This window comes from Prionailurus viverrinus, chromosome C2, assembly GCF_022837055.1.
Source record: "Prionailurus viverrinus isolate Anna chromosome C2, UM_Priviv_1.0, whole genome shotgun sequence".
Classification (NCBI taxonomy): Eukaryota; Metazoa; Chordata; class Mammalia; order Carnivora; family Felidae; genus Prionailurus; species Prionailurus viverrinus.
Genome location: NC_062569.1, coordinates 18,244,023 through 18,260,241, shown reverse-complemented (window position 1 = coordinate 18,260,241; position 16,219 = coordinate 18,244,023). Strand labels below are relative to the sequence as shown.

At 39.0% G+C, this 16,219-nt stretch overlaps 1 protein-coding gene across 6 annotated transcripts in view; it reads right to left on the bottom strand.

The window, feature by feature from the left end:
- Window positions 1–16,219, bottom strand: part of THRB (thyroid hormone receptor beta) — a 388,679-nt gene that overhangs the window by 30,048 nt on the left and 342,412 nt on the right. For all 6 annotated transcript variants that reach the window (XM_047874360.1, XM_047874362.1, XM_047874359.1 and 3 more), the window contains 2 exons: window positions 8,243–8,343; window positions 2,840–2,987 (listed from right to left, as the gene is read on the bottom strand). In XM_047874360.1, coding sequence (XP_047730316.1) covers window positions 2,840–2,987; window positions 8,243–8,343 — 249 coding nt within the window. The remainder of the gene's footprint in view (window positions 1–2,839; window positions 2,988–8,242; window positions 8,344–16,219) is intronic.

Genomic DNA, 16,219 nt, shown 5'->3' with positions numbered 1-16,219 from the left:
CAGAAGGTGAGCCTAAATAAGAATGAAGCAGAGGGAGGTAAAATCTGTTCTATCCACGGCTTCACAGATAAGTCCGTCTAGCCATTTATCTGAATTCCCTCTTAGGGTCTCTCTGTTCCTCCTTTCTTTGCCTCACATGGCTCTCAGTAAAAAGAACTTCCGATTAAAGAAAAGTTCTGGAGCAGTAAACAGGAGGCTAATGATCCCCTTCCTCAGATAAATAGGGCTTTCTTAAAAATATTTTTTTTAGTGTTTATTTATTTTTGAAGGAGAGAAAGACAGAGTGTAAGCAGGGGAGAGGCAGAAAGAGAGGGAGACAGAGTCCAAAGCAGGCTCCAGGCTCTGAGCTGTCAGCACAGAAGCCCGACGCGGGGCTCAAACCCACAGGCTGTGAGATCATGGCCTGAGCCAAGGTCAGACGCTTAACTGACTGAGCCACCCAGGCACCCCTCTTTGTTAGCTCTCTTAAGTGCTAATTGAAATGTGGCTCAACCTATCTGAGGCTGCACAGGTACTCACTTTGCTCTAGTCTCTACCTGGTCTATCCTCAATGGTGGTTAAAGAGCCCAGGCTTTGGAATCTAGAAAGAGCTGGGTCTGAATCCTGAGACTACCACATTCTAGCTGTGTGACCTCTGGCAAGTTGCTCAGGCTCTTGGAGCTTTTTCATTTCTTCCTGTATAAAACAGGCTCAATAATTCCCACTTCAGAGGGTGTTCAGTGTGATAATGCACTACATGTGGTCAGTAAATATAGCCATGACTTTTACCATTTGTGCAACGGGGAAATAAGAAGGGCAGGAAAAAGAAGCCTATACTTCTGGGGTTAATTTCCAAAACAAAGCCATTTCACCAGACTCTTAGTAACTATCAGTAGAATAGAAAGGCTCAGGTTTTATGCTACAGAGTCATAGTATTTAGAACTGGAAAGAACCTTAGGTATTATCTAGCCCAACTCCCTCCTGTCACAGAGGAGGAAGTTGATCCAGAGAGATCATGACTTGCCTAAAGTCACAGAGCAAGTTCATGGCAGAGCCAAGGCAAGACCCAGGACTCCTGATTCCAGTTCTACAACATCACTGTCCTAGAGCCATTTCTTGATGAAGGTGTGACCTGGTAGGAAAAGAAAAAAAGCAAACATAGCAGGAAGAAGAGAACCAAAAGTACTCAGCTAATCCACAAACAGAATAATGAATCCCAGATCATCTAGACTTGATTGGATCGTCAAAGTCAGGTGAGCAATGGCAAATGTGGGAAATGGGAATGAGCCCTGTTTAGTCATTTAGGTTCCCTTATTAAAGGGATTGTTCCCTTTAATAAATGGGATGTAGTCATAGCCCCATTTCCCAAATGCTTCCTCTGTGCTGGGGATTGTTGCATTTAACATGCATTATCTAATTTAATCCTGAAAACAACTTGCAAGGTAGGCAATAATTTCACAGAAGGGAAACCTGAGGTTAACTCTGGTGGTCACACAGCTAGTAAGTGGCAGATATGGGACTCCCAACAGTTTTTCTGATTATAAAGCCTGAGCTCTTATAATGCTTCATAGGGTGCATTCAAAATTAATTTCCACCCAGTCCAGATTAACACTGAGCTTTTTTTTAACCTTATAAATATTCATATCTTTAACTTCTGAATAAAACAATGAAATGGATACTCAATAGTAACAGTTCCTTATAGTGGCACATCTAAATATTTGGTTCTAGGTCAATCATTTCACATATCCCTATCAGGCATATTGTTGGCCGTGGCTAAAGTCTTTAAAAGATAAAGACAAAGAACACACTCAGCCGGAGGTGGGGATTAACCCAGGATTTCCAGCCTAAAGCCGTCACACAACCCTCCTCCTTTTTAAAGATTCCCCATTGTGTCTTCTCTAATGGGCAAACCAGGACATTTCACAGATTTTTTTGTTCTAGTGGAGGGAACCCTTTTTATCGCATAAATGTGAGCTATGATTATTTCCTCTTTCATGAGGAAAATCCTCAATGCATTCTTTTTTCTTTCTCTCCTTTTTTTTTTTTTTTTGGTTTTCTCTTTTTTAAAACTAAAAGTTGGAGACTTTCATTGAGGTGCAAACATTTATGCCAATAGAAATCATTAACCCTGACGCCTGGCAAAATGGAGGCCACACACTCTGAGTGACACAATTCTTATTTTATTATTAGATTAATGAAAAGAACTGGTGTAAATCCCTTGCACAGTGCAAGAAGAAGAGACTCCAATGGCTAATCTCACTGCCATATGCTGTGGCACTTTGAAAACTGGGTGGGAGGACTGGAGCTTAGAATGTTTTTATGGCTAAAAATATAACAAACACCCAACTGCAGGATGACTCATGCTATATAGCACTCAACCTCACATTCTTCAGAAATTACTGAACACAATGTTTTCTGCCAGTGCCCCGTCTCCAAAAATGTCCACAAAATAAATTCTTGTCTCTTCTTTTGAAAAATATTAGGACTAGTCCACAAGGCTCTCACCACATGAATGTTGTGTGTAAAACCACACCTCATCCAGGTGAATGGACAAGACCGCTCATTCATACTCTCTTGCAAACCGAGTATTGCTAATAGTCCTGCAGATGTGCTAGGGATAATTTACTCACTTTCCCTTACCTGTCGTCTAGATACTTTGAGAGTTAGGAGTTGATAGGGAAGGGGTAGGATGGAAAGCACCCAGCAATGACTGGGAGTGAGGGGTCGCTGGGAGTGCTACAGGTCTTCCCCTCTGTCCACATGAGCCTCTGTTTCTTTTCTGCCCAGTTGATCTCCTTGAACCAAACCTTTCCCCAATCAACACTCCTTGAATACGAAAAAGAGGAAAAAGATTACTTACAATCTGTTGCCATGCCAACATAGATGCATTTTTTAAAGCGACATTCCTGGCACTGATTTCGCGTAACTTTGTCTATGACACATTTTCCTTCATATTTACAGGAATAGGATGGATGGAGATTTTTCTGAATGGTTCTTCTAAAGAAACCCTACATGAAAAAGAAAGACCAAAGACAACAGTTTCATATTTCCTAGAAATAAGTGACTCCAGAATTTTGTGTCCACATAACTGTGATGGATTGTTTTTGACCTTTCCTATGCATGGGCTTGTACCTTTACCTATTCACATATAGGACAGTTAGCCCAAACTGAATCTAAAGAATTCTATATCTGAGCTGAAGGAAATGTCCAGGACTATAGAGTCAATATCTTTTTGGCATTTAGTAAGGAAAAGAGGTTAATGGGGAAATCTAGTGTTCATTTTTATTTTTTCTAAACATTGAGTAATAAAAATAAATCATATTCTTTCCTTTCATAGAGTGTCATAATTATGTTGTTAAATTAAGCTGTGAAGAACCTTGCTACACTTTGTGCTGGAGAATAAAAGAGCTGGATACTATTAATTAATAATTTATCATTTGGTGATTAAATGGATGCATTAAATGACCTTCAGAGATTTCGTTTAATTCTTGTTTTTGACTCTTGCAATGTCCATTACCAGCTCAGATAACCCTTCAAATAACAGTACTTGGGGAATAGAAAATTCCAGATTCTCTACCCAGATTTTCTCAGAGCTTAATGCATTGGGGTTTTGCCTTTCATAGTGCTCTTTTTCTCCAGTATCAGTAGACATATACCCTGAAGATCAGTAGGTGTCTTCCTTTCTTAAGATATGGGAGAGTGCCACCATAAAGGCTGCTGAGCATGCCATTTAGTCCAGGTTTAGGTGACACAAATATCCTCAAGACGTGTTATAGTAGAACGTTCCTGGACATGATACTCCAGTCTTGGCAATGGAGTTTCTGTGTTGTAGGCATTAATGATGGTGGAGGGCACTTTTTGTGAGGGGTACATTGCAAAGGGCTGTAGACACCTTCCATATCCTTCTGTCTCCTCTAACAACCTTATGAAGTAGGTACTCTTAATATCTCCATGGTAAGGATTAAAAAACTAAGCCTCGAATAGGTTAAATCACTTGCCCCAAATCATGTGGTAAGTACGTTGTGGAACTTGGCCTAGAGCTCAGGAGTCAGACTCCAAGTCTTATTTACTTAACTGCTTATATGATATAAACTGAGTTCAGTTTTACTGTATTATTTAAATGAACAGATGAACAGATTATAAATAGTACCCCCCTTGCCTTCATTTTATCTGTTTTAGTAGACTAGCAAAGCAGAAACGCATTTTGAAGGCTATTATCTACTAAAGCTTAAAGGGACCTCTAATTTTGTTATGTAAATAGTGGGACTGAAATACCAGCTGACCTAGATTAAGCCCAAATTTGAATTATCCTGGTTAACTTTCCTTGGCTTTGATTATGTATACATACTCCTTGCATATTCATTATTCAGACATAAGAGCCCTTCCTTGTAATGAAAAGGTCAAAGGTAGAATTTTATATCGGACGAAACAGAATACAATGGAAAAATGACAACAATAACCGAAACTAATGGACTTGATTTTGGGGTATGTGTGCAAAATCCCTTATCATTTCTATTGCTCAAGTTTCAACAGGAAAACTGTCACATAGTTGGGTTTTGTATCCTTAAACACTTGAATCCATTAGTTTGAATGATGTTGATATACACTGATATACTCTTATCTTATATAAGATTCACTCAATCACACATGGGCAGCTGTTTGACATGTCAGCAGTATCTCCCTGGGTATTCAAGGTGGGCAAATTCTGCGAAAGCATGAATTCCCTGGGCCTGTCACAGAACTGAAAAACCAGCTCCCCTGTGAACCTCCCTATTCCACCTCTGCTACCCTCTGTCCAATCCAACATTCAAGGGTTACGCCTGCCTGGAGAGCAAAAGAGACCTGGAGATTCCTGGCAAGAAGACATGTGTCACAGACAGGGAGGAGAGGGACTGGGTGGCATACCTCCTTCTGGAGGAGGCAAGGTCTCCCTAGAGGTGGCAGCACCAAAGTCCAGGGCATCTGGGGAGAATGATGCTCTGAAGATAGGAAAGTTGGTACTCTGAAGTTAGGGAGACCCTCTTCTCACATACTGTGACATTGTCTTGTGTTTTAGAGGGAGGACAGCATACTGAGGAGTCAGACAATGCTAAGGAGAGGATCAGGTGTGGTGTCCCAGGCACAGGGGTGACATTCATTTTTCCAAAAAAAGCTACTTTGTGAACTTTTAAATGGAGCGAATGAAATAATTTATACTTTGCTTATTTTGGGAAAAGTGTTGGGGTAGCAGGCTCTGCTTTTCCTAGTGACATCTTCCCTGTGGCTTATCTCTGATGGCTTTTCTTGGGCTCTTCGTAGACCAGATCCCTTTAAGACCCCTAAGCTATAATAAAAGCATATTTGACACAGGATGAAGGGCCACTGGAGTGGAGTAAATGTAAATGTAAAGGTACTAGGTCCTTTAATTTTAAAAAGGGACAAAAATTAACTTCTGCAAGTGAACTGAATACAGAATGTTTAATGTAGTCTACCTGTAAAAAATCTTTTTAGAGGTGAACTAACAAAAGACGTGCCCCAGGGACTAGATAAGGACATATATGTCATTGATGATTTGTTGGCGAGATGGGGTTTTGCTTTTATAAGTCAACATCAGACGTGTTTCTCTGCATTTTGAGAAGGACTAGATCCTCTTATTAGTGTTCTGATATGATGCACTAATTAGTGTGATAAGGAGCTAAGTGTCATTCTGCTGGTTCAATATTTGGGCAACTTATAATAGCTGTGAATCTTTCTCAGAAAAATAATTTGTTGTGGGGAAGTATCACCATTCCTTCTGTAAGAGATTCATAAAAACTGGTTCATCAAGACAGACAAACAGCTCCAAAAGATTTTTACTGTCTTCAGGGGAAAAATGGGCAAAAAAAATTTCTCCCCATATACACTGCAAGGATGGGGTAGAAATATTTTAAAGTTGTAGGTTTGAATAAACAGAATGTGAAGCATGACCTTTTTCATCTTTGGCCACTCTTAAAAACTGTTTCATTCAAAAAACTGTTGCCTTTTTCCAAGATACTTTGTCCTTACATTAAATGCATGATCACCCCAGGAGAGCTGCTTTCTGGTTTTATGATGGAGGCCATCCTAGAAACAGGATTCTGATCTGAGATAAAGGCATAGAAGCTGAAAAATCTAGCTTTTTGCTACATGATTTCTTTTAAGTAAACCTCAGTTGAATCAGGCTCTAAACATCCTGTGATCTTGGGAAAAGAGGCTAGTGGATTTCTTGATCATCATGAAGACATACATAAAGCAGGGACACAGGTTAATAGGCTTGATTCTCCCTTTGTTTAAGTCAATCACTAATAAGCATTAAGTTCTCTGCAAGGCATATTTAGAGTCACTTTGGGAGTTGAGTATTAAATGGAATTTTCATTAGAGTCTCTTCCAGAATTCAGAATTTACCATTAGTAACTGATTTTTGAAAGAGTCTCAATGCTGCATAATCAGATAGGCAAAGCTTTATGAATTGGGGCTAATTTAGAAAAAAGGCCTGTTTGAATTACTGAGCTTTCAGAATGAGAGAATATATCTAGACTAATGCAGTTTTATTACTTTCAAATCAAGCCAATAAAAGTGTGCTTTCAAGAGACAGTCTGCAAGTCCCCCAAATTAATAAATAGTCAGGACTTATTTGTAATCAGTTCCGTTAAACTCCTTAAGACATTATTTTCATAGATGTAATAGCAATCTTTAGCATTGTTTTTGTTAAAAGGTACACATTCTAGATCAAAGGGGTCTGAATGAATGAAAGCACACTACATCACATTACAAAAAACAGCCTTGCAGATATAAGGCCTTGAGAACTTAGAAATGCCTGATTCCACTGGATATATCATTTCATCACTTTAAGCAGGCTTCTGCTAAGGGCTTCCTAATTTTATGGATAAAAAATAGGGAATTTTCATGGAAGATCTTCCACTAGGGAACTGGGGCACCTTATCTTGAAACCAAGCTAACATGCTGATTTTAGGGGTTTTGGGTCAAAGGTTAGGAGAAAAGGGGGGGTTAGTTGGAGGAAGGGAAGAGAGGAGAAGAGGGGAGGTGGGCAACATAGGAGGGAGGACCGAATTATTTTACAATCTTAATTGTAAAGATTGTAAAGATTAATACAATCTTTGCCTTAGGGTTTACATCCTGTGATCATCTGGTTTTAAATACAAAAGTAAATAAAACATTCTACAAGAAAAAATTTAAGAAGTCTTTCCCTGACTTATTATACTTCCTCATTTATAAAACATTAGCTGAACGTTGGATGTAGCCCTGGGTTAAGCTTTATTTATTTTATAGTGGATTTTATTTTCGAGGCTAGGTTGTTGGACCAAAAGATATTTGCCAAAAAGCTCATCTTAATTTTGATGATGAAGAGTATAAGCAGGCAAATTTAGGCTCACTTTCGGGAAGTGAAGTGTTCATCACTGGTGTATTCTTGTCAGGTATCTCCTGAAGATGGGACTGTAGAGCATAAAATTAGCTGATGGATGCCCAGAATTTACTTATTGGCTGAAGGCTGTGCAGAAAGCCAATGTGAGTAATTTCAGAACACAATTGACTGTAAGTAGCCTCAAAGATATTCCTTAATGGAACCCTTAAAAGTGAACATATTTACTCAGATAAACAGCCTGGAGTAGAGCAAATCCTATCTATTCAACTACTGCTGATAAAACAGGAGGAGAAATGGTCATTTCTTGGGAAAATATATTATAAAATATCTATGCATTTTTAAACTCAAAGTGAGAATATTATTAATTTATTTTCATCTTTAAAAAATTTTTTAATGTTTATTTTTCAGAGAGAGAGAGAGGGAGAGAGTGAGCACAAGTGGGGGAGGGGCAGAGAGAAAGGGAGACATAGAATCTGAAGCAGGCCCCGGGCTTTGAGCTGTCAGCCCAGAGCCTGACATGGGGCTTGAACCCACAGACTGGGAGATCATGACCTGAGCCCAAGTTGGACACTCAACCGACTGAGCCACCCAGGCGCCCCTAATTTCTTTTCATGTTATGAGTTCTCTCCCTGTCTTCAAAGCCAGACACTATACTCTTGCAAAACTTTATTTAGTTATTTTTGATTTGGAAAAAAAAATAATAAATTAGTTTCTTGAAAATGCTAAAAAATGAGGAGGACAACCAGACACTTGGATGGTAACAGGCTGTGAATGTTGGAATTTGGTTCTAATTTCAACTTAAACTTGTTGCATTCTGTTGGAATCCTGGGAGGGGACAGGAGCTGGGCTGGGCGCTGAGCTCACTGGTCCAAGGGCAGTTACCTTGCAGCCTTCACACGTGATGCAGCGGTAGTGATACCCCGTGGCTTTGTCACCACACACTACACATAGCTCGTCCTTGTCTAAGTAACTGGGGATGTACCCTGTGACAAGGAGAAAAAAGGAACGTGAGAAAACAATATCATGTTAAAGTCAAAGACACACCCTAGCTTGGAGGAGTGGAGGAGGATAAAAAGAGGACAGGAGGTAAGGTGCGGCAGGGAGGAGGCAGGATCAAACTGTTTCATACATTTGAATACAACTTTTGTATCGGGGTTTATATCTTGTGCTCATTTAGTTTTAAATGTAAAAGGTAAATAAAACATTTAATGAGAAAAAATTTAAAGCCTTTCCCTGATGTAATATACTTGCTCAGTATCTTATACTTATCCACTATCTTATCTCACACGTACAGAGTTGATACTAGGCCCAGGATTTCCGAATGCCTTAGAAATAGGTGTGACCACTCTTGCTGTGCAGGTAGGAATATATCTGAAGTCTGTTGGAGCCAATAAATCATGCAGAGAGGGCAAGATTTGAGATGTCTGGAAGGCTCTGGGTTCTGGAGAACACAATCTCTTTTGTAAGGCTTATTTCAGAACTTTTTCTTAGAAGACTGGATCGACTTTGGACTCAAGGTACCATGCAATAAATTCAGAAAACTTCATAGCTTGGAGATCGTCAAGTACTCTTGAGGTGAACAGGTTTTCAGAGGTTTGCTTGGCCTTCCTAGGGGTCACACTAGAAATTAAAGCATAGATCTTCTAGCCAGATCTCCTAATTTCTAGTATAAGTGATGATGATCTTTTTCTAAAAATAGACAGTTAACTTTAAGTAGAATGAACAAGCCATCTACAATTTTTATTTTTGGTTAAGCTTGTGACATTATGACACAAAACCCAACAACACTGGGTAGTGTGAAATAATAGAAGCTCTATTTATTAAGAAAAAAAGAAAGTCCATGGGGCACCTGGGTGGCTCAGTCAGTTAATCCTCTGACTTCTGCTCAGGTCATGAGCAGTTTGTGAGTTGGAGACCCGCGTCTGTACTGACAGCTCAGAACCTGGAGCCTGCTTCGGATTCTGTGTCTCCTCCTCTCTCTGCCCCTCCCATGCTCATGCTGTCTCTCTCTCTGTCTCTTAATAATAAAGAAACGTTAAAAAAAAGTTAAAAAAAATAAAAAGAAAAAAATAAAGTCCAATTATGGTAACTCTCTTTGTTAGTGTCCTGTTGGTTTATTAGTTTAAATTCCTTGGCCCAGGAAAGTAAAGTTTAAAAACAAAGACAGAAGCAGCCCCCTTCCCACTGGTCTTCGCCTCTTCCCCTTCACTTGTAGACAGTGTCCAAACACAAGAAACTGATTCTGAAGTGCAAATTCAGTTTCGTTTGGTATCAGTGGTTTACCACAGACGCACACAGCTTTAGAAAAGTGCAAAAAGTCAAAATAAGGTCTGCTTTGTTGGGACGTGGAGAAGGGAGGGGCTGAGATAACAAAATAATTCCTTCCTGTGATCACGGCACCTTGTGAAGTTCTTTGACTTGGTAAACTCTTATTGGTTTCAATAAAGATTAGCCAGGTTGAAATGACAGATGACTTACTGTATGTTTTACCATGACATTTCATAGATTCTTTATTAAACTAGGTCACAGAGGGCTTACTTTTCAGAAAAAAATATCCATAAAGAAAACAGAAGAAAGTGAGTCCTTTTCACAATTTCATAGAAATTACTTTGCTCAGATTTTATTTTAGAAAGATGGTCCCTCTTGGGAAGGAGACAAATGACTTCAGAGTAATCTGGTAATGTACAGGATTATCTTCTTAAATATCACAGCTTTTCTTAGTTTACTTTTACATCATGCCAACCATGAGTCATCTGTTGAATTCACTTCAAGAGTTTGAAAAATCTCATCAGACATTTCTAAAAAGAGAATTCTGGGAGGGATCTGCGCAGAAAAAAAGGGGCTGGAATGAGGGATGTGTTTATTCAATCATTCATCTATTCATTAATTCAGAAAACAGTTATTTACCATCTACTAGGTGCTTAGCACAATGGTTGGTGCTAAGAATATAAAAACAAATTAAGACATGGTTTCTTCCTTTGGTAAGCATAAGTGTAAGAGACTGTGTTAAGTTTCCAGTCCTGGTCATTCTTCAATGCGAACAGAAAAGGTGAAAATGAAGGAAAGAACATGAAAGACGCTGAACATCACCGTACAGGAATACAGAGCCCAAACCACAATGAGACACCATGTAACATCCTTGAGGATGGTCATAATAAAAATGACAGACAACAACAAATGTTGATGAGGATATGGAGAAATTTGAACCCTTATATGTTGCTGGTAGGAATGTAAAATGTGCTTTAGAAGAGTTTGGCAGTTCCTGAAAGGGGGAAACATAACGTTACATATGTCCCAGCAATTCCACTCCTGCATATATACCCAAGAGAACTGATAATAGGTGTCCACACACAAACCTATTCATGAATGTTCAAAGTAGCATTATTTATAATATCCAAAGGTTGGAAACAACCCAAATGTCCATCAAATGGTGAATGGATAAACAAAAGGTAGTATATTCATACAGTGGAATATTATTCAGCTGGAAGAAAGACTAAAGTACTGATACATGCTACAACATGGATGGAACGTGAAAACATTATGCTATAGGAAAGAAGCCAGACATGAAAGGCCACATATTGTATGATTTCATTTATATGAAATGTCTAAAGCAGGCAAGTCATAGTCAGGAAGAAGGCCTGGAGGGAGAATGGGAAGTTACCTGCTAATGGGTACAGAGTTTCTTTTCAGGGTGATGAAAATGTTCTAGAATTGTATAGTGTTGTTGGTTCCACAACTCTGAATATACTAAAAACCACTAGAAACAATGGTTTTTCATGGATATGTTTTGTACACTTTAAATGTGTGAATTTTATTGGGATGTGAAATGTGTTTCAATAAAGCTGTTATTACAAAAACAAAGAAATGAAGTAAAAGAGAACAGTTCCATTTGACAAATATTTATGTGGGTATACAATGTGCTAGGCAATGTGCTAAGGGTCTAAAGATAGGCTAAATTTTCATTCTTTCAGATCAATAACAGATCATCTGCGTATAATGTCCTAGGCACTGGGTTAGGGCTATGTCCAGAATCACAAAGGGGAAACTCTTTGAGGAGCCTTCCTGTCTACCCCCCAGCTCACGTCAAACTTGGTGCTCCCATAAACTCCTTGTGCTTCCCCGATAGTAGTCCTTTATAATCTACATTATAACTACCTTTGAGTTTTTTCTTCTCTTTGACCACAATCCTTGATTCACTATACATTTGTACAGTTCCAGCTAGAGGGCAGAGATCAGAACATTCATGCTGAAACCCCACTGTCTATCTAGCACCTGCTTCCTCTGACAGATGGCATCATGGCTTTCAAGATCTCTGCCATTGACCAATGGCAGAGAAAGTAAGGAGGAGGGATGTATCTGGAACTTGCAGATGAGCAGACTTGAAGCCTGGAGGTATGCCTGAGAAAGCTAAAAGATCTCAGAAAAGATTTCTCAAAGAGGTGATAATGCAGAGGCAGGAGCCCAAATATCAGGCCTAATGAAAAGTTCATTAGAAAGTTTGATTTTTGGTAAGGAAAATGAGATTCTACTCATTAAAACTAAGACATCCAGATTGACACTCATCCAACACTTAGTGATCTGGGGGATGCATGCTCACTAATCAACTGGACTTGGTCCTGCTTTCTTTGCTCTGATCACTAGGTTCCATACAGTGAGACAGAACTAAAGAGAGCTTAAGGGCAATACCATTTTCTCACAATAGAGAAATGAAAATCACTATGACCAGGCATTAAGATGCCATCACCAAAAGAACAGATTTGCAGTCTGAATTTTATATGATGTGTTCCACTTTCTACTTGGGGCTATATAAACCACTGTCCATTAACTCAAGAGTGTTTTGCTTCTGGGTAAGTTTCCCCTTCCCCTTTACACAATCATTAACCTTAAGTCCCAAGGTTGTATATACCACTGTCTGCTAGGTAACTGATGGTGCAGTGGCTCAAATTTAATAAGAAATCTAACAAAATCTACAGGAAGACTCACTAGGTATTGATTTATTCCAAACACAGTTTTGGGAGTCCCTCCATAGGAAGGAATAACACAAAATATTCCAACAGAGCTCTGTGCCCAGAGAAATAACTAGTTACCAAATGTGGGAGGGGGAGAGTCCTAGGGAAAATGGCTAGAGATAGTCTGGACTTAACTAACACCAATGGAATTCAATGGTCACTCTTTAGGAATCAAAAGCAACGTGTGTATTAGTTTCTCATAAATTTTCTTTTTACATAAAAATTATACAAGTAGTGCAGTTCATGATAGAAAAGTAAAAGACAAAAATGAACAAAAAGCAAATTTACCTATCAACTCTCCACCACAGTGATAAGAACTGTAGCATTTTGATATTTCTTCATCTTGGACTAGTATGTGTGACAGTGTGTGGCATGTGCTTGTGTGTGCACAGAAACACAAACTTCTAAAACACAAAGTAATGTTTAAACAACAAAGTAACCCAATTATTAAAACACACAGTCTCTTTAACAAATGGTGCTGGGAGAACTGGACAGCAACATGCAGAAGAATGAAACTAGACCACTTTCTTACACCATTCACAAAAATAAACTCAAAATGGATAAAGGACCTGAACGTGAGACAGGAAACCATCAAAACCCTAGAGGAGAAAGCAGGAAAAAACCTCTCTGACCTCAGCCGCAGCAATTTCTTACTTGACACGTCTCCAAAGGCAAGGGAATTAAAAGCAAAAATGAACTATTGGGACCTCATGAAGATAAAAAGCTTCTGCACTGCAAAGGAAACAATCAACAAAACTAAAAGGCAACCGACAGAATGGGAAAAGATATTTGCAAATGACATATCGGACAAAGGGCTAGTATCCAAAATCTATAAAGAACTCACCAGACTCCACACCCAAAAAACAAACAATCCAGTGAAGAAATGGGCAGAAGACATGAATAGACACTTTTCTACAGAAGACATCCAGATGGCCAACAGGTACATGAAAAGATGTTCAATGTCACTCCTCATCAGGGAAGTACAAATCAACACCACACTGAGATATCACCTCACACCAGTCAGAGTGGCTAAAATGAACAAATCAGGAGACTATAGATGCTGAAGAGGATGTGGAGAAACGGGAACCCTCTTGCACTGTTGGTGGGAATGCAAACTGGTGCAGCCACTCTGGAAAACAGTGTGGAGATTCCTCAAAAAATTAATAATAGATCTACCTTATGACCCAGCAATAGCACTGCTAGGAATTTACTCAAGGGATACAGGAGTGCTGATGCATAGGGGCACTTGTACCCCAATGTTTATAGCAGCACTTTCAACAATAGCCAAATTATGGAAAGAGCCTAAATGTCCATCAACTGACGAATGGATAAAGAAATTGTGGTTTATATATACAATGGAATACTACTTGGCAATGAGAAAGAATGAAATCTGGCCATTTGTAGCAACATGGATGGAACTGGCCACGTGAAATAAGCCATACAGAGAAAGACAGATACCATATGTTTTCACTTATATGTGGATCCTGAGAAACTCAACAGAAGACCAGGGGGGAGAATAAGGGGGGAAAAAGTTACAGAGAGGGAAGGAAGCAAACCGTAAGAGACTCTTAAATACTGAGGGTTGATGGGGGGTGGGAAGGAGGGATGGGTGGGTGATGGGTATTGAGGAGGGCACCTGTTGGGATGAGCACTGGGTGTTGTATGGAAACCATTTTGTCAATAAATTTCATATTAAAAAAACAAAAAAACCCCAATATGTTTGTTATTACTAATATGTAAGTCCAAGACCATAGCTTTAGAATCACAAATTTATGGAAATAAACACATAAAGATAAATAAGCAAATAAATGAGAAAATCATAAAAAAAATAAAACACACAGCTTCCTGGAAAAGGTGGATGGAGTAAGTATATCCATGTTAGGAAAGCTATCTCCTGTTCTCTTATAGTAGAGGTTATGTACAGTTGATCAGAATGAAGACTTTGCAGTTCTTGGTATCCGGTGCACATGGTAGAGATAAAGGAGAAAGAGGCACAGGCCACTTGCTTCTCATGTTCAGGAACCAACTGTAATACAGTTGGACTCTGTGTTGCTTGTGGGGCATGCCTTGGGGTGGGGCAGGGAATATTAACCAGAGTTAAGATGTAGGTCCCTCACCATTTCTCACTCTACCTCATGATTTGCCTGCTCTGTCTTCTGGTGTTGGCAGTAGGATACTGAAAACTTCTCCCTCCCTATAAATTGTTGAATTATCGTTCAGCAATTTATGTACATGGTTGAACTGTTTGGCCTTTAGGTTTTTGTGAATCCTGGAATCCAATGATAATTCAATCTGTGAGTGGAATGGGCGTCTTCCATTTTCTGACTCTATTCTGATAGATGATTTGATTTGTTCTCTTATTTCCCCTAGATTATGTTTTTGGTGGGTAGATGAATAGGTGATTGAATATGTCTTTAGTAAAATCATCACGACTTTTACAGAAATTAAGTTGGTAGCAGTTGTTCACATGGTCATACCTGTGTACCCCACCCGTCTCTTTCTTTTCTCTAAAATATAACTCAGAACCATAATCTTTACCCAAAACAACCACCACAGGCAATGATACATCAATTATTATGCATAAGTACATTGTTCATCATTAGATAACTTCCATCAGGGAGTAACATCCCACACATAATTAATAGGTAGGTGAGGTTCTCTTAAGATTATAGTTGACAACATCACGTGCTAACTAATTCTCCCAGGGAACTTACCATTTCTTGCTCTCCTATTTCTATGTTCCCATCTTTTTACTTTTCCATGCTTATCAAATAAGCCGCATGCTGGCCACTATGCCCTGCTAAGGAAAATGCACATGTAGTGCAAGTTTTGTCACCAGGAATGGACACTAAATAGATGTCCGTATTTGGTTCCGTCTAGAAACAAATATGAGAAACTGAACCCTGGAAGCCATGCTGCTCATTTGAGAACTGCATCTGCACATTATCCCAAGTGACTGTTGAAAAAAAATGGTTACCAAACACCCCATAAAACAAGACCAATATGTGGTAATCCAAGGGTGATATGTTTTCCTCAGCTCTTACATGCTCCGATGTATTATATTTTAGACTAATAAACTATGCTGCCACTTTATCAAGCGTATTATTATGAAAGCAAAATCCATCTGTTTGTTCAACAAAGACTTAGAGATTTTTTTTTTAGTTGACACTTGGCAATGTCTGCTTAATTGCCAAGTATTATCCTGCATGTAGAATAGGTTGACATGGTAAAATATTACTAACATTTTCAACCTATTTTGTTAGCAGCTTCATTAAGCTCTAATTCACATACCATATAATTCAATGGCTTTTTATATATTCATAGAGTTGTGAAATCATCTCCACAATCAGCTTTAGAACAATTTCCTCATCCCCCAAAGAAACCCTGTACCTTTAGATGTCACCTCCATTCCTCCTATCCCTTTCACCCCCTCTACTCTAAGCAACCGCAAATCTATGTTCTGTTTCTACAGATGTCCCTCTTCTAGATATTTTTTACAAGTGAAATGATACATTTTGTGGCTTGTGTGACTGGCTTTTAACTTAGCATAAGGTTTTCAAGGTTTAACCATGTTGTAGCTAACATTAATTTCAAAAACTTGATTCTCAGAGGGACTTGGTGTGTGAAAAGGCAAAGTTGTGTATATTTATGCTGGAAATCATGCAACAGGCAGTAAGCCTGGCTTCTTGGTTTGCACTAGATTCAAGCCTTTCCCATGTATGAGTAAAATCAGAAGGCTGTCTAGTTTAATTCTCTTGAGTAAATTATAGCATCTCAGGTCCTTGGAGGAGAAACACACAACCCTTAGGGAATAGAACATAAGGCAGATTAATCTTAATGGCAGAAGGTG